We start from the raw sequence: 22,818 nt of genomic DNA, 5'->3' as shown, positions 1-22,818 counted from the left end.
AGTTCTGAACTTCTGTTTTCAAATTTTCTTAGCCGCTAGTATATTGTTCTGAGTATTTGGACCTCCTCCTTGCCTGCTTTGTCTTGCTAGCACTGCATTTACATGTTATTTTGCCAGAAAATAACATGTAAATATTATTTTGTTAACTTTAAACATCTGATGATACAGATGGGCAAGTAGTTTCATCTGTCCAGGATGGCATTGTTTCACAGTGATCTCCAAGGATGAGCGATAATTAATCTCTTTATTCTTCAACATACTGTTGTGGGTTTTTTTTCTCCTTCACACTTGTAGTCATTTTTGCCTGTTAGAAGCACTAAATTATTGGAAACGAATGTATTTGTATATAATTCAGTTATATCAACAACACTTTTACTGTTGTTTTTTGTTTGTTTGATTTTGTTAAGATGGTGTGGTTGTCTCTGGAAAAGTGAAAAGGAACAACCTGGATGTTAAAGTTACTGAGTCAGAATTGGAAACTGAAGAAAAAGGAACGGAGGAAGAATCCACAAGGGAATCTGATAGCAACATTTTGGATGTATCATCTGATTATCCAAGAGGTTTGCTAATAAACTGTAAGAATATTTGTGTTGCGTGCTGGCAGAAACAAGGAGAAAAGGTAGAAATAGTGGGGAGGAAAGGTAAAGGGAATGTGTGAAATATCATTTTCTATACGTCCGATAGGTATGGATACTTTTTCCCATGCATCTGAATAAAATATTTTCCTAAGGCATTGGAAATCTCTTTCAAATGAGAGGCTGTTTTCCCCTTACTAACAGTTCTAGAAATCACTGCAGAAATTTGCACATACATAGTGACAAGTCAAGGTTAGATGAGGTATGATCTACATCAGGCTCTGATGCTAAAAGCACCACAGAGAGCAGAGAAAATCTATTGTATTTAAGTGCAGAAATTAAAAGCTAGAAATTGCTTTTAACCCTAGCTTTAATACTCACCTCTGTATCTTGAGTACATTGATAAATTGCTATCTTTGTTTCACGTAAGAAAACCTGAAGACTAATCTTGTAAAAACATCATAAAGGTTTAAAATCACTACAGAATCAGTATTACTGTAAACTGGGATGTTCTGTGTGCTGAAACCAATAAAGCTGATTTATTGGATAAGCTAATTCTCTTGCTTTTAGCAAATTCTCCACTGTTCCCATTGACTGATAAGTTTAAAAATCAGGAGGTAAATTTAAAGGTTAAACAGCCTCCTAAAGGGAAGAAAACAAGTGGCAGAATTGAATGTATCCTGGCTATACAGTGAATAATTGCTACTGACAATTGGTCCACTTCTAGCTGATATTGTAGTTTTGCCAGGCAGTTCGTAGGATGTTTTTATACTGCTTTGTGCATGATTCACATTCACTGATGATGCCGAGCAGTGAAATCGGGAGTAAATGGAATGTGACTTGATCTTTTCAGCTTGTTTTTTCAAGTGAAGGTCTTTCCAATTTGAGAAATTTGATGTGTGTCAGCATTAAAAAGCAAGTAGAAATATATGGAAATATATAGATCTTATTAAAGAACCATTCTGGGGATTAATTTTGCAGTCATTCCTTCCACCATGGAAGTTAAAGGATACAAACAAATATTCCAATTGGTACTATAGTCATTCTCTAATAGTGTTAGCTTTGAAATGATGCATAGAAAAATAGCAGTAAACTAAAAATAATTTTTAACTAAGAATGTTTAACTCTGCTTTTTAGAGAAACATATTTCAATTCAAAGACATCTTGCTGATCTAGAGAAACTAGCTGACCTGAAAGAAGGTGAGTTTACCATGGCAGTATCCCAGAACACAGATCTTCATGTTACAGGTATTTACATTTTTTCTTAGTTTTCATTTTTAACACACTACACATATATATACACACACACATATGTACATTTTTTATATATATATATAAAATGCTTGAAGACTTGGGGTTTCATAAAAAACAGCTTTATGATTTGTTCCCTTACTTATAGAATGTTGTACTCCCTTCAGTAAATTTAAGGCCTTAATGATTCCTTTCCATCTTTTTCCTCTGCATTGTAGCATTTCTTATATTGGCAGTGTGCATGGATAAGCAAAATGTTAATTCTAGCTATACATCAGCAGCTTAGTCTCATTTTTATTTTACTTCAAGTGCCACCATAACAGGGAAGCTAATTATTGTCTTTGCAGTGTTTAAATATCAGTTTAAATAAATATGTATTCTGTTTTGGATGTTCTCTCTTTTTTTTCCCCACTCTATATTAATTTCTGATGCAAATATATATTGGAGGATATCTTTAAGACTGCAAAATGTTTTTATTACAACTTTTAGTTTTTCTCTGATTACATGTATGTATTTAGTGCTGGTAGTGGCAGCCCTTGCAACTGAAACTAGTTTTTATTCACAAATCAAGAAAAACATCAAGGTCCATATAGGCTCTGCATCATATGACTCTTGCGCCTTAATCATCTTTTAGAGTGGCCACTGATGGAAATGATAGCCTACCTCCATGTCTGTTTAATTTTACTAACAAATATGCCAAAAACTTCTATAGAGAGTTTGTTCCATTTTTAATGAGGAGATAGATCATAAGTATCTCATATGTCTGGTACTTGTAGCTGTTGCTGAGCCGAGTTATATGTAAATTCATGGTAGTGATAAGAAACTTATTATTCCCTTGCCTATTCTCAATAGTAATTTTTTTTCTTCTGCCATGGATGTAGCATTCTTCTGCCACGTGTTAATGGACTGACTGGTATTTATTACCATCGCCTCGTGTATTTGATAGTCAGTAAATCATAAGTCAATAAAAGAGGCTGATCAACATTAGAGAACAGTGGTGATTTATTTGGTGAGCTGTAGGCTGCCTCTGTTGGCTTCAGTGGCATGGGACTCTGTGTGGACATAGTAATCCACTCATAAAAAAAGTCATAAAAAAGGAATTTTACTGTTGTGCAAGTCTAAGATAAGTAATTATTATAGATGCCCATTCTGTGTGGCATGTTTCAGTATTCATCCTGTACTATTCTAACACATAGAAGACCTTCTGCTAAATTCTGCGTGAGAGGTTGGTTGACATTCAGCAGTCTGAAGACCCAGCAGCAGCCGTATGCATGCTCTGATACATAAGTCCTATGTACAGCTCTACAACATATGTCTCCCAATAGCTAGTTTTTATTTAGGTTAGTACTTCAAGTGCTTCAACACCTTTGATGTCAGATAATCTTGCCTTTGCTTTTTTGTCCCTTATGCAAGATTCCAAGAAGAAAAATTATTTTAACATAGAGTACATCATCTTTTTTGCAGCTTAAAAAGATACCAGGTGCTTGTTTTATCTAAAAGATTCAGGAAGAGGAAAGACAAATTCTTGTTCTAGCCTCTTCGGTTGTTGGGTTTTGTTTTGGTTTTTTTTTGTTGGTTTTTTTTTTTTTGAAACATTGTAAGTCTCTAGACTTCATCTATAAAATTCTGTTATTCTGCAGTACTCTTCAGATGTTGCATGAGCCTCATGGTGCTGGAGTAAAAAAATACTACAAAACAAAAACTAAACATCGTAGCAGTTAATGATCTTTAAAGTAATAGTGGTTCTTGTCTATATTCTATGGAGTAGAAAGAGGCAATCCATAAATTAGAAGTTTGTGTGTGCCTGAAATAGAATATACCCTGGGTAATTCATCTTTAACTCCCATTGATAGTACCTTCATTCTTTTTTCTCTTAGCATGCATCTCTTTTAATAGGAGTGGTAAGTGCATTTCATATATTTCTCATACTTTTTGTATATTTGTATTTTCAGATGAAAAGAAGCCTTGTCCATTGTGTCCTGAGGAGAAATTCAAAGCTTGCTATAGTCATAAGCTCCATCGTCACCTTCAGAATTTGCACTGGAAAGTTTCTGTTGAATTTGAAGGTAATGGCAATCATATTTGAATAGTAAATACTAGAAGAAATTGTGAACATGTAGGACATTGTTCTGTGTTTCATCTTTTTAAATTCCTTTTGACTTAAGCATCTTGTTACTAGCTCTGAATTAGAACCATATTCTGACATAATGAATTTTGACCTGGGACGTAAAATGTAAACATAAAATAGCTCTGTATTGTTCTACATGCCAAAATAGTTACAGTGTGCATTTTCCCATTTTAAAAAAACAACAATTGCTTGGCATGTCATGAAAATTACTATAAAACTTAAAATATGTATATAATGAAAATTACTTTAATAAAAGTTTTTGTTATATTGTTAATAATCAGACACGTGCGTGGTCATTTTTGGCTCATCATAAAGATTCCATACTTTCAGATAAATACTTAAAGTATTTATTTAGTATTAGTATTTAGTAGCCTTACCTGTTTTTTAACAAACTCTGTGATCTGCTTGTAAGATGCATTAAAATCCCTACAGGAAGTTTAGGAAGGAAAAGAAAGTGAGCAGTATGTGTTTTTAAAGAGCTAGGCATGTGAGTTTGTGAGAAATAAAATTACTAATCAGAAGATGGACAAGATTAAAGTTAAATTAAAAATTACCTAACTGGAGTTCTGTTTTTGTGTGCACTAGTAGATATCCTTTTTGCTGGGTTTGCTTTTTGTGTTTTTTTTAAACTGTGGAATATATGTTTTATAGGAGTATTCACACAAGTTTTTTAGCCAGGTAACAATACTTTTGTAAAATACTCACAAGTACTTTTGAAAGTTATATACCACGTAGCCTGAAGACTTGCCGTAGCTTTGTAGGATGCTAACAGACTTATTAAAATGAATTGCCTGTACGTAATTTTTTTTTAATTTTAAAAATTTATAATGTATAATTAGCTGATAAATTTCTCTGTGTGGAAGGTGAGTTTATCATATAATTGGTAATGTTTTCTTGTCGCTGTCTTGTGGCAATATTTGGGAATCTTAAATGAGATCATGCCCTAAAAATAAAGAACATTTTGCATCAGAGTTTGTGGTATAGGACATATGCATTCTGTTTACTTACTGTACTGTGATGTGACAAGAATTTGTTTTCCAGGGTACAGAATGTGCATCTGCCACTTACCTTGTCGTCCAGTAAAACCAAACCTTGTTGGAGACCAGGTGAAATGCTGAATCACAGAAATATTTGTTACCCTAGAAGGCGGGGGAAATGGGTCTCAAAATATGTCTTGCTATCCAGTGTGGGATACAAAAGCTTATCGGTCCAGAATATAAGTATCAAATATAACCCTTGGGTAGTTGAATGTAGTTGTATCTCTCTCTTATTTTGGTGGGTAGCTGCCTAGATCATGTAAAACACTGTCACAGTTTGGAGTAAACAGCAGCTTTGTGTGGAAGAGATGAAGGGTTCATTAGGCCAGGCAGTGGATGCTTCTCCGTTCCTTCCCTGTGCACCGAGTATTTGGAGTAGTGGCAGAGTTTAATTGGTTGTGGTGCTGTGGCAGGATAGCTGTGCTGTGCTGGCTCTGCGGGTATGGTTATTTACAGTCTCTGTGGCTGTAGATTCAGAGTATTTTGTATGCGCTAGAGATAACAGACAGATGACTTCTTCATATGCCTGTGTTCAGGTACAGTTCTACTTTAACCGTGTTTATGTATTCTGAAACTACACATATTATATTTAACAGACATTTTCAAAGATGGGAGCCCATTACCATTGTATCATCTGTTCGGCAACTATCACGCGAAGAACTGACATGATAGGTCACATTAATCGTCATGTGAATAAAGGAGAAACTGAATCAAGGTTTATTACAGGTAGGTTCTTACTTCTATAAAACATTAAATCTTTTTATACTATCTAGCACATGGAATAACTATGATATGTGAGTGAGAGACATGAGAAAAAATCTGAAACAGATTTAGCTTTACTAATGAGAAATCTGCTCTTAATATTTCAGAACTTTTTTTTTTTCCCTCAAAGGTGTAGCAGTGTTGTGATTTAGTCTCTGCATTGACCAGCTACTCTATTCTTACTGATAAATAATATTCCATTCACAATTAGTTTAATGTTGTAAATGTAGGCTTCTGTCTCTCCAAAAGAATGGAGGACGTGGAATCCATGAAACAAAATCTGTATAGAGAATTTAATGCCTATGTATTTGGCTGTGTGTGTTTGTGAATCGGTCTTGAGTAAATCTCTCCAATATAAAAATGCTTTGCTTTTTATCCAAACTGTATCAGCACAGAATCACAAAACAAGATGACTTTTTTCAGTCCTGGAGAGTCATGACAGAGCTGTCCGTAGTTCTTTGGTAAATGACAATCCTGTCTGACTTTCTCCAGAATTAGACTTTTGTTTCTAAATTTGTAGAAACTAGATTGGAAGCATTTTAAATAATTGGAATGCCAAATCTTGTTTTTGCAAGTTGTCTGTTCTCTACAGCTGTCAAGTAAAAAGCACATTATTGATTAGCTGGTGTGTAAAAATTAAGGCTTTTTTGACAACGCAGACTGTTACTGTTGAAAATTGGTCTGATTTTTTCTCTGTCTCTGTGTAGATGTATGGATTTTATCTAAATATAATATAATAAAAATGAGACTGGGAGCTATGAGGGTCACACTTTTTTCTGTTGCCCATATGCAGTTTAGGACTAGTAGTTTAGTGTCTGGGGATCAGTTTGCGTGTCTGAGAAGCGATAGTAGTACCATCCATACCATATTCCATACCTTTAACTTAAATAGAGCTTGTGTTGTGAAATACATTAATCTCTGTATGGTTCCCTTCAGAGCTGTTAGTAAAGAATGGCCCATTTGTCACTTTTTAACAAAATGCATGTGACTATTTTTCCTCATGGGGAGAGGAGAAATTCAGAGGTCAGATATTTCATGCTTTGTAGGCGCTTCAGCAACACTTGGGGGCTATGAACGTGGAGCACATGGTAGAGTGGTTCACAGATAAGTCTGTGTATTCGAAAGCACTGAGAGATAGGCAGGCTGAGCCCTGAAAGGTATCTAGTTGATAGCTAACAAATTTTTCCTGGTCATTCCTGCGTAAATTTTGCTACTGGTAGACTGGGAATAACTGCTCAGAGGAATGACAGCATGTGTTTACAGCTGTCATATCAGAAAGCTTGTTTTGCCGCAGACTATTTTATATAAAGCTTAAGTGCTGAAATTGTCCCTATGCGTGTGCTGTCTATACACATTTCATGAAGCTGTTTGATAATTTACGGAGATTAGATCAAGGATTTTGAGGGATTTTTGCAATTCATTGATACACATTCAGGACTATGTTATTAGGGTTTTAATTAATTAGCAATGTATTATGTTTGAACATGCAAAACAAATCTGCTAAGGCTCAGGCTCAGGGGCTTGCTTTCCTAAATTTGAGTGGATACCTAGGAGCCCAACTGAGAAACAAATCTGATGTTTCATGGGAAGAAAATTGTGGTAGAGCTTGATCCTTATCTGCCACTCTTAGAACTAGAAGATAAATGGTTGCCTGCTTTTTTTCCCCCACATACTTGTTAACAGATCCATGTGCTAGTTGGCATAACCCAGCATAACCCAGACTTCTTGCTATATGGGAGCAGATGTTCAATTTAATTTGTTAGATGCGCTAATGTTAATTTCAATTGTCACTCTTTACCTCCCTAACTTTCTTCTTGTTCCTGCTCCCAAGTCTTCTCATGAAGTGCTGAAAGAGTCAGCCACCGATGTGCAGGTTCTTCCCAACTACTCCACACCTCAGAAAACAGATTCCTATTTTAATCCTAAAATGAAACTCAACAGGTAAGAGAACAGAGAGTGGGAGTATGCACCAGAGGGGTGGTGAGTTTGTAGTGAAAAATACTCGTGTGTTTTGAAAAGCAAACCCTGTGAAACTTTTGTTCACAGGGCAGGAGAAATAGTTTTCCATCAGAAAACTCTTCTTGACAAATAATATTTAAACCCAAGAACACTGTATGGGAAATAGTGTGGGAAATAGAAATACTGTCATTTCTGGAGCAATTAAGTATTTTTCTGTAATGAGTAGTTTACGGAGAAGAAGAGGATTTGAAAGGAGCACACTTGAAAACTGAATTAATTGTATATGCTTAAGATGTTTTTCTGTGAATCTCCACAAGATACTATGGATAGTCACTGCTCTCTCTCCTCTAACTGAACAGCAGCATAACTATAATTTACAGTTTTCATATTCTAGGCCTTTTTCTCTTGGGACTCAGATTCTCTTGAGTGTCTTCTCATTATTTGCATTAAAAAAGATGAAGGAAGAAACATTGTCTTTTTTTAAGGAGAGTCATAAATGGTGTCTGTATGTCCTGGTTTTGGCTGGGATAGAGTTAATTTTCTTCCCAGTAGCTGGTACAGTGCTGTGTTCTGGATTTAGGATGGGAATAATGTTGATAACACACTGATGTTTTAGTTGTTGCTAAGTAGTGCTTACACTAGTCAAGGACTTTTCAGCTTCTCATGCCCTGCCAGCGAGAAGCTGGGAGGGGACACAGCCAGGACAGCTGACCCAAACTGGCCAAAGGGATATTCCATACCATCTGACGTCATGCTCAGTATATAAACTGGGGGGAGTTAGCCAGGGGGGACTGCTGCTCGGGAACTGGCTGGACATCGGTCAATGGGTCGTGAGCAGTTGCATTGTGCATAACTTATTTTGTATATTATTATTCTATTATTATTATTTTTATTTTTCCTTCCTTTTCTGTCCTATTAAATTGTCTTTATCTCAACCCATGAATTTTATTACCCCCCCCCCTCCCCCCAATTCTCTCCCCATCCTGCTGTGGGGGGGAGTGAGCGAATGGCTGTGTGGTGTTTAGCTGCCTGCCGGGTTAAACCACAACTGAAAGGTGCAAGCGTTGACACCAACGCATGGGACTGTGCTTCAGCCTGCGCTGACCCCTCATGTTCTCAGTGCTGTTGATATCTGAGCTTCTGGGTTTAAAGTTAGCTCAGATAGGTCTGTGAAAGCTAAGGCATGCCTCTGAAGAAGGCCATTGCAACTAAGGTTATGGCCATGTCTAAAACAACAAGACCTGTTCCTCAACACAGTGGAATTTCATTGCTCTACAGTAATTCCTGACATCTTTTTAAACACAGAGCCTTTAGTAGGGTAGTATCAGACTGTGTTAGGAAAGTAAGAAAAACACTATTTGCTTTTGAATGCTAGCCACTTTTCCCAGTGTTTGAGTAACTAGTAAGTTGATTCAGGATCTTACCGTACGAATATCCTGCTGTAGAATTAAACTTTTAAGGGTAGTTGAGGTTTTTGATTTACAATTCTTCTGTGTAAAAGGTAGAGTTTAGCTTAAATGTTCTAGTATTACATTCAAGGGAAATAAATAAGGAAAAGGAAGGAAAAATATTTTTCCTAACTTACTTACTATGACCATTCTTTTTTATTTTCAAGGCAATTGATATTCTGCGCATTAGCTGTTCTAGCTGAGGAACGTAAACCAATAGAATGTTTGGATGCTTTTGGTGCCACAGGTAAAGTCAATTTCTTTAATCTCTTGGCTAATATCCAGTAGTATGAAGCTGCAGAAATCAGTAGTAACTGACATCGCATATTCAAAAATAATGTGAGGTACACAATAATTTTCTTCCTTAGGCAGGCGGTCATTAGCTTCCATACAAAAAAACCAGCCTTCCAAGAGCCTGGTATTAGGCCTTTTAAAAAGACTGTAAATAATATTAAGTCAAAGTTTAGTGGTCTCCTTAAAATCTGTTGCCTTAATGTCCACGCAATGGCATCTTCCTAAACTTGTATCCAAGGTCACAGATCTCTTGTGACTCCGTGGCTGTTGAATTTGGTTGTAAAATCAACCTGTGGTTTAAAAATGGTGATGAATCCAACCTTCTTTATCAGAATCATCTCTTACTTGATTACAAAAATTCTGAACATGAACTAAATGTAAAGTAGTTATATCAGCGTCTATTAACCATCTGTAACAAAAATCTGAAGAGATCTGGATTGCTGCCTCATCAGCCAGCTACTGTAAACTTGAGGTTGTAGTTGAGAACAGCAGTAACCGCTCAGCATTTTGCATAAAAATTCTTGATAATGAATTTATCACCATTCTGAACTAGGCCAGACTTCACAAGTGCATCCTGTCCTGCACTTCTACAATGTAATCATGGACTTCACCATGAAAGTCAGCAATAAATGTTTGGAGGCAGCCTAAAAATCTTCACAGTACCTATTCTCATGTTTGAGTTTTACTGTGGTCTGTCACAGGAGTCCATCTGCTACACTGGAGTGTTAAACAAGCCAAGGGGCTTTCCTGCAGATGGCGGGTCCAGCCTGCTGCAAAAATCACAGGTCTTTTGGTCTATAGCCCCGATTCTAATGTAAGAAAGTGACAAATAGACTGTCCCTTTACATACCCCATTGTCACTCTGTGCTGAGGTAGAAGGTGACCAACACATTCTTGCAGGAACATGACAAAATTTGCATCACACACTTCTGTATTATAAGCATTTAAAAGGATGAATTTTTTTCTTAGCAAGTTCAGTGACCCAGGAACCAACTCCTTATTCTGTCATGGAGTTACAATTCTGTCTTTCCTTAGGTATAATGGGATTACAATGGGCAAAGCATCTCAGAAGTTCTGTGAAAGTTACAATTAATGATTGTAATGAAAATTCTGTGACAATGATTCATGAAAACTGCCATTTAAACAAAATGAAGGTGAAACTGAACACTAAGGAAGACGACAATGATGAAGCTATGGGAGATGGAGAAGAAAATACTGACACCATTGAGGTGACAAAAATGGATGCCAATGTTATAATGCATTTGAGGTCATTTGATTTCATGTAAGTGTTGAATGTTTCTGTTAATAATTTTCTGGTAATGACACACCCCACTCCATCTCCCAGTGTATGAATATTTAGGGAAGTTGGAATGAAAGAAGCAACCAACAGTCAAATCGCTTGGTATTTTAAACGTAACTCTATTGTCCCAGAAATGGTGTGGGAACAGAACTTTAATCTTAAATGTTTTAGAAATCACTGGAAAAATATTAAGCCACCCTTCTGACATCCAGAATGGACTGTAAACGTACATGAAGATTTTAAGCCAAACTGGTTTTGATATAACTTCACTGTCTGATGAAGAGAATTTTTTTTTTTTTCTTAGAACTTTTAATTACTTGAAAATTCGTACCTTTGCGTATTGTTGTGTAGGACTTTATTGCATCTCTTGTTTTAATCCATTTTGCAGCATATTCACTTTCAATTAAAGTAGGATAATTCTTCCAAGTTGGGTTTATAGATGCATACATTCAAAATGTATACAGGCATCAAAATAAGTGATTGGATTTTTTTTTTATTGATTAACGTCCAGATCTAAGCTAATTAAGCAGCAGGTATTCAGGCTGAAAATTAGTCTAATTATTTAGTACATAAACTGGAATGCATACATTTGAAGATATTTTTGTTTTTAGAAACAAAAATACGAACTGACTAATTGAAGTTACAAGAATATTGGCCTGATGAAGGTAAGCATCAGGCCAATATTCTTGTAATTTGAATTAGTCAGTGGGTCAGGATGCAAAAAATAACCAAACTTGCTGGCTTTGTGCTGATGTGGTTTTTTTTCCAGCACAGTGCTGCCCTGGCTCTTGCAATTTGACACTTGAGTATTCCAGAGTAATTCATGAGAGGTGTGCAGTAAATTTTAGTCCTGTTTTCTCATTTTCTTCACCATAGGTGAAGCTTATAAAATAGTGTTTTCCTGAGATTAAAGCTAAACTCTTGAGCATCTATAGATACTCAGTGGGACTTCCTTTCTTTTCAGCCATTTGGACCCCTTTGGAACTTCTGTGAATTATCTGGATTCTGCCTTTAGAAATGTGAGAAATCTTGGAATTGTGTCATTGACGTCCACAGACATCAGTTCTCTGTATGCAAAGGCTCAACACGTTGCCCTGCGCCATTATGGATGTAATATTGTCAGAACAGAGTACTACAAGGAGCTGGCAGCCAGAATAGTAATTGCTGCTGTGACAAGGTACTGCTAAAACAAATTTGCTCAAATTCTGGTAGAAACTTATTAGAAAAGTATTAGCGATACAAAACTTAGAACTGCTGCTGCAGGTTGTACGTGTTCGGTTTCCAGAATTCTGTAATTCTAAAAGCCAGACTTCTCGATACAAAATTAATGTTTCATATTTTGTGTGCTGCTGTGGGATAATGTAAATTTTAAACTAAAAGACTGGGCAAGGTGAAAATGCATAAATAGCGTAGGAGTTTGGGGCGGTAGGGAGGGTTTTTTGGTGGTGGGGAGGGATGGTAATGTAAAAAGTAATACCCGGACTTGCCTATCTGCAAACTCTTTTATCCCTCTCTCAATTTTGCGGTCATTTTAGTGCTGCATAGGACTTTGTAAATATTAATTAAACTGCTTGAATGGCTTCTAGCTAAGCATTAGTTAGACTTGCTTCTGTGATGTTCACTTCAGATCCTCATGCTTGAGGTTAAAAAGATATATGTAATTACTAACTTGTGAAATTAGTCATTTGCCTATAGATATTCTCAGTAAATTTAGTCTGTTAAATAAATGAAAACATAAAAACTGGTCCCTAATTGGGGAAAAAAAGATACAGGCAAGAGGATGGGACAACTGCTCAGAAAGACAGGGGATCCCCTAAAGATTTCTTCTTCCTTCTCAATGCTTACCTATTCAGGAACTGCTCACTTACCTTCCTACAGTCCTTATTTAATTAACATTTGATGATTTACCATCATGTGTGTCCCTCTGCATTTCTACTTTCTTGGATTTTCATTTAGCTTGCTTATATTTTTTGTTACAGTATCGTGGCAATAGGTAGGTATTTGGATAGAAAGATGATGCAGATGGCAGACCAGTATTTCTAGACGTGATAAAAAGAAGTAAACCAAGATTTGCTTAGCCTTAGAGGAAGTAGACAAAACTAGGCATTTAAGAAACAAAACTTTCTCCTGATCACTTTCTGAGATCTTTAGTATCTCTTTCTAGAAAGTGGATGAGCTCAAGAATCTTTCAGCAGGTTCAGGTGTCCATGGCAATCTTAGTCTGCTGATTTCAGTACAATGTGGTTTTGTTTGTTTTTCCTTTGTAGAGCTGCAGCTCGCTGTAACAAAGGCATTGAAGTTTTACTCGCAGTAGCTCTAGAACATTTTGTTCTAGTAGTGGTCAGAGTTTTAAGGGGACCATCTCCTGCAGATGATTCAGCAAAGAAAATAAGATACCTCATCCATTGCCAGTGGTGCGAAGAGAGAATTTTTCAGAAAGAGGGTAATATGGTAGAAGGTAAATGGATTTTCCTTTGTTCTTTCTAGGTGGTCTGATTCCCCTATCTCCGTTTTGTGCTTGTTTAGGCCTTGTTTATATTTACATCCCTTTAGTAAAGTAGTAATTCCTTTTAATGTAACAATGAGTGTATTGTATGAGGTGGAGAAGGTACCATGCTTTATGGTAGTGGGTTAGATTAGTTGTCTGCATGGATTTTGCTGTAAATATACTGGATTTGTTTCTACGTGGGACACATTCCAACTAGCTGTAGCTGTGGAAGCTGCTGGGATGCCTGATATGCCCGTGGATCTATCCTTTCAGTGAAGGGCGTGAAGACTGGGACAGTCTTTGCTACCATTCAGTTCCTCCATACAGTGGCAGCTGGATAGATTTTGGTGTCAGAATGCTTTTCTAAAAGTGTTCGTTAACACTTACCTTAAAATGTGGTGGACTAAACAGTATCGCTTTCCCCTCAGATGAGGGTGTATTCTGCCTGGCCTTGGACAGTATCTGTAAATGCCTGATGGAGATAACTTGGCAGGTGTGGTAGGAAAGGTATGCCACATTCCTGTAATTCATCTAACGCTTGGTGGTAAGAAGGCAGCCTCTAGGTTAAAAACCGACTGTTCGTGCGCTGTCTGTATACACGAGTTAGCAAAGGTAGGAGACAAAAATTAAGCTAGGAAGTAGCTGCTAGCCAGATGGTAGTTTGAATGAATAGAAAAGGAAAAACCTTGTTTCGAAGTTACAGGTTCTTGGATATCTAACTACTAACTGGTGGTGTCTTTGAGTGCCCTGCTCAAAGTCAGGTGCATGAGCGTGCAATGAGCTTGTTAGTAAAAAGATTTTAAAAAAATTAGATAAAGTTTTAAGAACAGGAATGAGTAACCAATAAGTACAGTGTTATGGTAGAGATCTTAATTAGTAAATGAATTGTTTACTTAATGCCTTAATTGCAAGCAAGCTGACTTACGGCTTAGACAACTTGTAGGTGGGCTGTATTTTGTAGATGTAATTGGCAGATGTCTGAAAATTTTTTTGTTGGTATTTACTGTTAACCTGGACAGCTACTTATGCAAGTGTAGGAAGGCTAAGAATTTCCTCATTACTTGAAATCTGCCAAGAAACATAGGTAGTTATGTGGCTTTTTTATTTTTCTTTTAACAATGATTAAAGATCAAGTCATTAATCACTACGTTCTCATAAGCACTGTTTGGCATTGTTCTCACAGAAGTGAGAACAATGACACACTTCTGCTGTTGCTTGCCCTTCCAAATACCTCCACTGAAGTAAACCACTACTTGATAGCTATGTCATCCCTCTCCAGTAAAGCAGGCATTGCTGACTATTTCAAAACAACTTAAATCCTGTTTTTTTTTGTTGTAGAAAACCCTTATCAGCAGCTGCCTTGTGATTGTCACGGCAGTATGCCTGGGAAGACGGCAGTAGTTCTTGGTCCTCTCTGGTAAGTACAGGACACAATACAGAATCGGAGAATAATTTAGGTTGGAAAGACCTCTGGAGGTCAGCTATTCAGTCATATAATAAAAATGAAGTCTGCTGGATATTTTAGCACTATAAAAGGCAGTATAGCAATCAGGAGGAATCTAGGAAACATTTAATTGATTTGAATTTAGTAGGGTGTTCAGTTTTTTGCTTTTGTTCATAGAGTTCAAACCAGTTAATAAATAATAAGAAATTTGCTTTAAATTTCACATTCAGTGCAACTTATGTAATACGTCCTGCATAGGAGAACCTGGCTGTGTGTTCCTCTAGTTGCCAAATATTAAGCAACGGTTTATAACTTGATAATTGTGGATAATTTATTTAGTAAATCCTTACATGTGCTGGCGGTAATAAATCATACACTGCTTGATAATTAATACTTAGAATTTTTTGTTGTGAGAAACAAGAATAAATCCTTTTGTTAATACTGCTTTGAATTGGTAAAAGACTTAAAAATGGTTGACAATTGACAGTACCTTTCTTCTGGGGGTTAAATTACTTTCTCAACGTAGTAGGGCAAGTCAGTGGTGGAAATAAAATTACCATTGTTGAGATCTTGATTTTTAACACGAGACCAATGTTACTGTCATTGGAAACAAAGCAATTCAATATCACTAAGTTAAGAACACAGTCAGCCAGATGCAGCACTTTGTTGTAAAAAAATTGCTGATTGATTTGGGCAAGAGATTTTTAGAGCAACTTTTTTGCTTTCATTAAGAAGTCTTAACTTTTCACTTGTCTTGTATTTCGTAGGTCAGGAGCCCTCTTTAACACTGGATTCCTCAGAAGAATGCTGTTTGAGGCTGTCCAGTATGGTTTGGATGAAGCTCAGCCACTTTTGAAGACGTTAGTTTGCGAAGCTGAGTGCACAACTTTAAAACATTTTTCTACCCATAGTCCTTATGATGAGAACAAACAAGGTAAGAAAAATGGCAGATTGTTCACAAAAAGGACTGGCTTTGTGGTGATTTAGAGAGGTACTGCTCTCTGATAACTTACTACTAACAGCACTGCATACATAAAAAGGTCAAGAAAATGTTTGTTGCTTTGAATGCAGTGTGGGACTTGTCAGCTCTTGTCAGCTCTCGTCAGATGGTCTTTGGTGCTGCAGAAAGAGTAGGGTCTGTCAGAGGCAGAGCGCTGGATTTAGACATCTTTAATCAGTATGACAGGTCCTAAACCAAATAAACATCATGCAGGCAGGTTGACTGCCATGAAATCCAGCATGTTCCCTGAAGGAGATGGAAATACTAAGTGTCTGCTAGTTCTTTGGTGTATCCCGATCCCAATCTGAGAGCATGTGCTGTTAGGAAGAGAGGACTCCAGCTGTCATGCTCTGCATACTCCCCAGGGACTGCAAATCCAGTGTGCCAAAAGAAATGGCTTTCTGTACAGGAATGCTGTTCTTCTATTAAATGAAATTGTATTTGAATATCCCCTCTAAATTCAAGTTACTGAGTTAGGAAGTAGAAGTTAGCCATATGTATGCTTCTTACTACACTTCCTTCTTTAGGCCAGAATGTGGTATTATTTCTTTCTGTTTAACCAAGGCATTTTGCCATTTTACTGTCTTACAGTAGAATTAATTTTGACTTTTAATTGTATTCTAGAAGAGTGTGGCGTATATATTAAAACACCAAATACTTCTGCAGAATCCTACTTGGTACATCGTAAGTAGATCATTTTGGTGTAGCTCTAGCAGTGTCAAATTAAACTATAGTTTAAGTGATGGCAAAACCAACCTAGTATTCACATATTTTTTGTATTTAACAATACTGGTACTCAGGATTTATTTTCCCACTGAATACCAATTTTACTTTACCTTCATCCAGAATCATATTCACCGGTAAAAGCAGAATGCTAAATACTCCACGAAGCCTTCTTGACTTCACTTTTTATTACTGAAAATGGCATGTTAATTAAATTCAGGCTAGATTTTAACTGCAAAATACTAGTTTATAAAAGCAGACACAAAGGTGTAGTTGCTATGTGGCTTTTTTTGTATGTACTGTCTTCAGCTTCACTGGCATTTTTTGTAGTCTCGCTGAATATTCACTGGTTTCACTGGCATTTTTTGTGGTCCAGGAAAAAGAAAAAGTGAAGAAGTGATTCGAAATGCAGCCAAGCGACAAAAATCTGAGAACAGTGCTGAGCACCCTGCATTTTACTACAATATCCACAGACATAGTATTAAAGGAATGAACATGCCAAAGTAAGGTTTTCATTTAAGTTCCACTCTTATATTATTATTATGATAACTGATATATAACTTGTATTGAATCAGCCTTATTAGCATTAACTCCTTTTTAAATGTTGGGGTGGGTTTTTTTCAGGTTAAATAAGTTCTTAAACTATCTCTCTGAAGCTGGATACAGAGTAAGCAGAACCCACTTTGATCCTATGGGAGTTCGCACGAATGCGCCCTTGGCACAATTTAAGACTATTCTTATGAAGTACAGCACCCCCACGTACGCGGGGGGGCAGGCAGAAGGCCCTGTCCATCTCACTGAAGATGTCCAGGCAGGAGAACAGGTTCAAGCTGCTGCAGATTGCAAGGCAGAAGATGCCGAGTTTCTGGAAGATGATAAATCTGGAGTTGCTGTCGCCATGTTCACAAAAGACTACCCTACTCACTGTGCAGCTGATTAATGCAAATCATTTTGTTCATAGATCAGGATATTACAGGCTTGCAAGCACACCCTGTTCAAGTAAGCCAGTACTTCTTACCAAACTGGGTTTTGAAAATTTGAGTTGCCTGCTACTTTAATTTGAAAAGAAGTTTTAGAATTATGTAGCAGAACTTACCCCTGATCACAGAGTGTGTGGTCAGGGTACTGTTACTGCGAGAAGGTCTCCGCGACAGTTACTTGCTTTTACGCTCACATCCACTTTCACACTGAGGCATTGTGGCCACTCCCGAGTCTTTGTTAAAGCCTTATTGCTAGCACAGAATCCGGAAGGGTGGATGGGGCCAAAAGTCCTAAGCATTTCTGAACATGAGGTTAATATGAAACAGAATATTCCTGAAATGAATCATTCCTAAAACCTGACTGGATACAATTCAGAGGGAGGCCGTGTTAAGATGATAAAATATCATGGGATAAAATGTGATCTGAGTTTAAGCAAGCCAGAAAGTCCTGACTCGGTGTACTTCTAACTCCAGATTGCACATGTAGTTTGGCATTCAGTTCTGTTTTCATAGTTCTGCCTACAAGCAAGGACCTAACACAAGTGAGAACGGAAAGGAATGGTTCCAAGACTGTTACTGAAACTTCAGTTTATAACCAAACTTTAGTGAATTGTGTTAGTCACTCTAGGTAGTTGTTTGTTCAGAGATTGCATTCGGTTGTGTACTGCAAAAAGGTACAGTGACAAGGCACCACAAGTTGAAGTTCTAAGTGAAGTTTTGCTATGAATTGTCAATAATACAATCTTAGCTGTTAAAAAGATCTCTTCTGTGAATGAGCAAAGATGCTGTGTGTTGGTGGTCGGTTCTGGTTTCCTTAAATGTATGGCAGCATTCCAGCCAAATAAGCTTGACTTTGTCCTTTCTTTCCCCCAAACTTTGTTCAGATACCTCCATATATTTCACTTGAATTGGGAACAACTATCACAATTGAACTAGTCGTTCCAGTTTTTCACAGGTTTAGTGTTCAACCTGGCCCCCAGTGTTAGGTTTATCTAAGAGCAGAATCTGAGGGGTTGTTATTATTCTTACTTACCCATCTCTGAAACTTCACAGTAAGTGTTGCTTCTCTCTCACTGAGCGCCAAGAGTAACATGACTGATAACACTTCTGGTTATGCAAAACTTCTAAGCTCCTATCAGGCCAGAATTAAGTTATTGCCTCTTACACCATCTTAAATTCAGGACTGCTTTGGTAACGAGTTATTTTCATTCTGTCCTAATTTAAAAAAAAAAACACAAAATCGCTAAAGGGATAATAGATTGCACTTCAGCAGTGAAACAGCAACAAACTAAGTTTCCCTCAAAAATTTAGTGCTTATCGTTCTTTTCCAAAGATAACTTGGGATCGAATTGGAGGGATAAACGCAAAGAGAAAGAAAAGTTAGTGTTCCTTAGTTGTTCTGAACTAAGTCTTTTTTTTAAGTGCAGAGACTTGGAAGGCTTTGCTTGCACATAACACACTGCTCACATCAGTGTTAATGTAAGTGGGATAGAATCAGTCATAAAGTCGGTTAACTGGAGCAAAAGAGTGTTCCAATTACAATAAAGTAGGCTAAAACGAAAGTTTAACTGAAGCCTGTTGTGGGAACTATTTTTGATTACTTACAGCTCCTCCTAAGTAACAGAAGGCATTGTGCATCTTTTCCAAGTCAAAGCAACTGTTCCTTAGTGTTTGCAGCTGTGCACAAGGAGGGGCAGAGAAAGTGAAGTTCAGGCTTGTTCATACAATTTGGGCTTTTTTCCTCTGTCCCAGAAGCCATTATAATCTGGGACAAGGAGTTTTGCCTGTTGGAAGTAAGTGACCAGCAGAAGGGGTGTTTGTAACTCAGGCCTGTGAGAATTCTCTTTCTGTTCAATAGTTGTCTCAGTTGTTCATCAGGTAGGGTCAGTCCTGCAATAATTAGTTAACATTAGTGTGGGTTCAAGGCTGTTGTTTGGGGGCTTCTCCTTGTTATTTCTTGATTCTATTAGAAGGTACAACTACTGCGTTGTCCTCATCCTGTATGGAAACAGGGTTTGGGGAACCCGGGGAACAGTCTGCTTGGCTGCGTCTCAAAGCAAGTCATCAACGGCACAGCAGTGCAGCACACTCTGTGCACAACAGCATGACCCAAGGCTGTTTTGATCAGCTTGGGTAATCCATATTGCCATGGTTGGCTACTACAGTAGTAAATATAGTAGTAAATAAATTAGGATGATGCAGGTGTTGGTGGCAAGGTTACTGCTGGTTCTCTTTAAATTCTTGGAGCTGGCCGATGTTGTACCACCAGGCCTGAGCTGGTACTTGGTATAGTTCTTTGCCAGGCACTCTGTGCCACTATCACTAATGACAGACCTTCAACACGCAACAAATCTGTGTTGGATCCAGGTGTTACTGCAAGTGGCTTGTGCTGAACAGAAAATCAGAACTGATTAACTGCTGGAACCATTAGGGTACTGAAATCAGTATTGGGTTAATCAGCTGATTAATGGATGATGGAAAATTAAGTTTTAGGATATGATCTAGTTACCAGTATAGGTAGTGCAGTGGCACCTCTAATGCTTTTTAGCTGACGAACATGTCCACCTACCCACTGCATATAGCAGAGAGTAGCTGCCTATGAGCACATGAGCTCTCTGAGTGTTTTCTGTTTAGCGGTGATTGAGGGAAGCTTTAAGGGAGTTAAAGCTGTTCAAAGAAGGCTCTGAAAAATCAGCGTCAGCATAGCAAGCAGCAGGAGTACAGGCAGAAAGGGACCTGGACCTCCTTCTGCAGTCAGAGAGTGCTTAAGTTCAGTATGTCTCAAGAAAGCCTACTCTCGGTGTACACAAGCATTCCCTCTTAACTCAAGGTGCATCCTTCTGGGTGAAAGTTGTAATAACTGTAGAGATAAAACAAGGAAGGGAACAGAACTTCACTTTTTTTAATAATGTACCTCAACCCAAGTGATTTGTTACAGTTGTGTTACGCTGTGTCTGTTGAAGCTGCTTAATACACAACTAAATGCAACCAAAGTTGCTGGGTTTAACCCAAGTGCTGTGGAAATCCTTCATCCCATTTCTCAAGCTACAGGATCTGATTAGGACAGCAGCACCTATGACAGGTCACTGGAAGAGCTGCTATCTTCAGGTGCCTCTGTATTTCTCATTTAAGGCACGAAACACAGGAGTTCAGTTGGTTTCAGTGGACTGTAACAGTGCTCAGGGCCAGACTCAACTCGGATTAACACATGTGGAGGTCAGCTGTGCCTACTCACCCTTCTCTCTGGACAACCACAAACACTGCAGCACTAACAAACAAGCAAAACTGTCCAAAAGGTTTCTTTTATGAATTATAAGAGGAAGCAGCACTGGAATTTCCAATACGTTGTTGGTAACATTTTTGCTTTTATTGTCAGTTTGAGAATTTCAGTGTGACTTTAGTTGGATACTAGAGCTATTAGGCTTACCCGTACCTAACACACGTTATGTACTTAAAAAAATAACATGGCTTTAAAAGGTGGAAGAGTAAAGTCATTTTGAAAATAAAATAGTTTATAGCACTAAAGAGTCACAGTGCAATCAATGGTTTAATCAAACAACTACATTATATATATAATATTTAAAGAACATAAATATTCAGTAAATTCACTACAACATGAAAATAAAAGCTTCACATTCTCCCACGCTTTTTAAAGAACTGGGGACAAAGTGACAGACAGCTCCTAGACAGACTGCTCAGCTTCACAAACACCTCTCTTGCTTAAGGGACTGGACATTACCTTAGCTATCACAATGGGAAGGTATGCTGCAACTAATCTAGAAGTTTCCCCATAAATTTTAAAGCATTTATAATCACCATTCCCCCACCCCCCAGATGATTATATTTAGTGGGCATGCACTACTAGTCTATACAATGCAACATTTCACCAGAAAGTCATGAATAATATATTTCCTTAAAAACTGCCCCCTCTGTGTTTTGGGGCCTGAAAACTTCCGTTTCATGTCACAAAAAGGCAAGTCTTTCCAGTAAGAGAGAATAATTAAGTTACTCAAAGAAGCCTGTGCAGTTTTCACATCGGGATGAAGCTGATCTGAAACAGCAATCGGAATGGACATGTATTTACAAGTGCAAGGCTTGAAAGACGGAAGCGATGGAAGGGTACTTCCTTCCCGAGAGAATCCCCGAGCATCTGAATGCTTACGTACCACATGCCAAAAACAGTCTAACTACGGGCAAAACAAAGAAGGAGCAGTACCGTATGGTTTAAAGTATATTCTCACCTATCAGTCAGCAACATTTTTTGCTTCTAGCTTCAGGTGCAAACAGGTGAAGCCTTCATCGGCAAGTCTTACAGCAAAGGGAATCTCACAGTACCATCGCTTCCCTTAAGACAGAATGCTAATAGGTAAAGCAACCCCCCATTAAGTGACAGCAAGGTCCAGAGCGAGGGAAGAGGAGTTTAACATGCAAATGTACAGTAGCTACTGGACTTCACACAACAGCCTACTGCCAAGTTTTAAAACTTGAACCTAAATTTAAGACACTAAATGGTAAACTTTGTCAAGTACTAAAATTGTCTTCCAAAGTGCTAAGCCACATTTGTTAAAGCTATGGCAAAGGAAATAATTAAAAAAAAAAAAGGGGGGGGGGGTAAAATCTTCAAGCAGCTTATGGTTGAAGTTCTCCCTACTCAAACTGAAGCCCGGATAAGCTCACAGCTGGGGTGGCACGAATTCTATGAAGCAAAGCGTTTTGATGTTGCATTATGTCCATGTGCTGGAATTTTGGGGATTTGCTTTAAAAAAAGCTTTCTAGATAGTTCTTTGCAGAAGGTTCCGATACATTCACAATTAAAATCTGTTACTCTAGGGAACAGAGTAGGGCTGTAAAACTTCCAGAATATTTTGTTCAATTAAGCTTGTGAGGACAGGGTAACAGTGCAACAGGGGCCAGACAGGAAGCTGCAGTGTGCATCAAGACTGGCGTGTTCTACATGGGGAAGGAGTTACGGGTTTAGGTTGTTTGTGGGTTTTTTGACTGAAATATTCATTAAAAAGCAAACCAATCTCATGAATCACCTTGCACTGAAGTATTAAGCCTAGTAAACAGCAAGGTTTTAAAGTGTCAGTTTTCTCACTACAGCTCTATTTGTTCACAAGAAAATGACTAATAAATCTTTTCTAGGGAATCAGATGACCTCTAGCTGCAAGACCATCAGAAATCAATTGTCTACCAGTCTTTTATATGGATAACCATTAGCAAATTACAACATTTAACACATTCCTTGGCATATGTTACTATTGAATAGACTTACTTAGCCATCCAATGCTCAATACTTCACAGAGGCTACTATAACTGTGTCAAATGTATTAGAAATCCAGATTTACCTGGACAAAATTAAGACATTCCAAACCGGAACACTCATTTAGTTATCATGCATTAGGAACCAAAAAAGCATGTCAAACACT

At 37.7% G+C, this 22,818-nt stretch overlaps 1 protein-coding gene across 2 annotated transcripts; it reads left to right on the top strand.

Moving 5' to 3' along the window:
- Window positions 1-419: 419 nt before the first annotated feature.
- On the top strand, window positions 420-18,235 carry TRMT1L (tRNA methyltransferase 1 homolog (S. cerevisiae)-like). 2 transcript variants are annotated; one of them, XM_009324643.1, is made up of 15 exons: window positions 420-560; window positions 1,713-1,775; window positions 3,779-3,892; window positions 4,996-5,060; window positions 5,588-5,717; window positions 7,571-7,694; window positions 9,328-9,407; window positions 10,490-10,736; window positions 11,719-11,931; window positions 13,022-13,212; window positions 14,581-14,659; window positions 15,454-15,620; window positions 16,311-16,370; window positions 16,786-16,912; window positions 17,034-18,235. In XM_009324643.1, exons 4-15 carry the CDS (start codon window positions 5,004-5,006, stop codon window positions 17,347-17,349), a joined length of 1,791 nt encoding a protein of 596 aa, XP_009322918.1. In that variant the 5' UTR covers window positions 420-560; window positions 1,713-1,775; window positions 3,779-3,892; window positions 4,996-5,003; the 3' UTR covers window positions 17,350-18,235. The 2 variants fall into 2 exon arrangements, with proteins under 2 accessions (XP_009322918.1, XP_009322917.1); XM_009324642.1 differs by having other exon boundaries at window positions 1,713-1,823.
- The last annotated feature ends 4,583 nt before the right edge of the window (window positions 18,236-22,818 follow it).

Source organism: Pygoscelis adeliae, unplaced genomic scaffold (assembly GCF_000699105.1).
Source record: "Pygoscelis adeliae isolate BGI_AS28 unplaced genomic scaffold, ASM69910v1 Scaffold126, whole genome shotgun sequence".
In the NCBI taxonomy this organism is placed as follows: Eukaryota; Metazoa; Chordata; class Aves; order Sphenisciformes; family Spheniscidae; genus Pygoscelis; species Pygoscelis adeliae.
The sequence above is the reverse complement of the archived record's forward strand: the minus strand, read 5'-3'. Positions and strand labels throughout refer to the sequence as shown.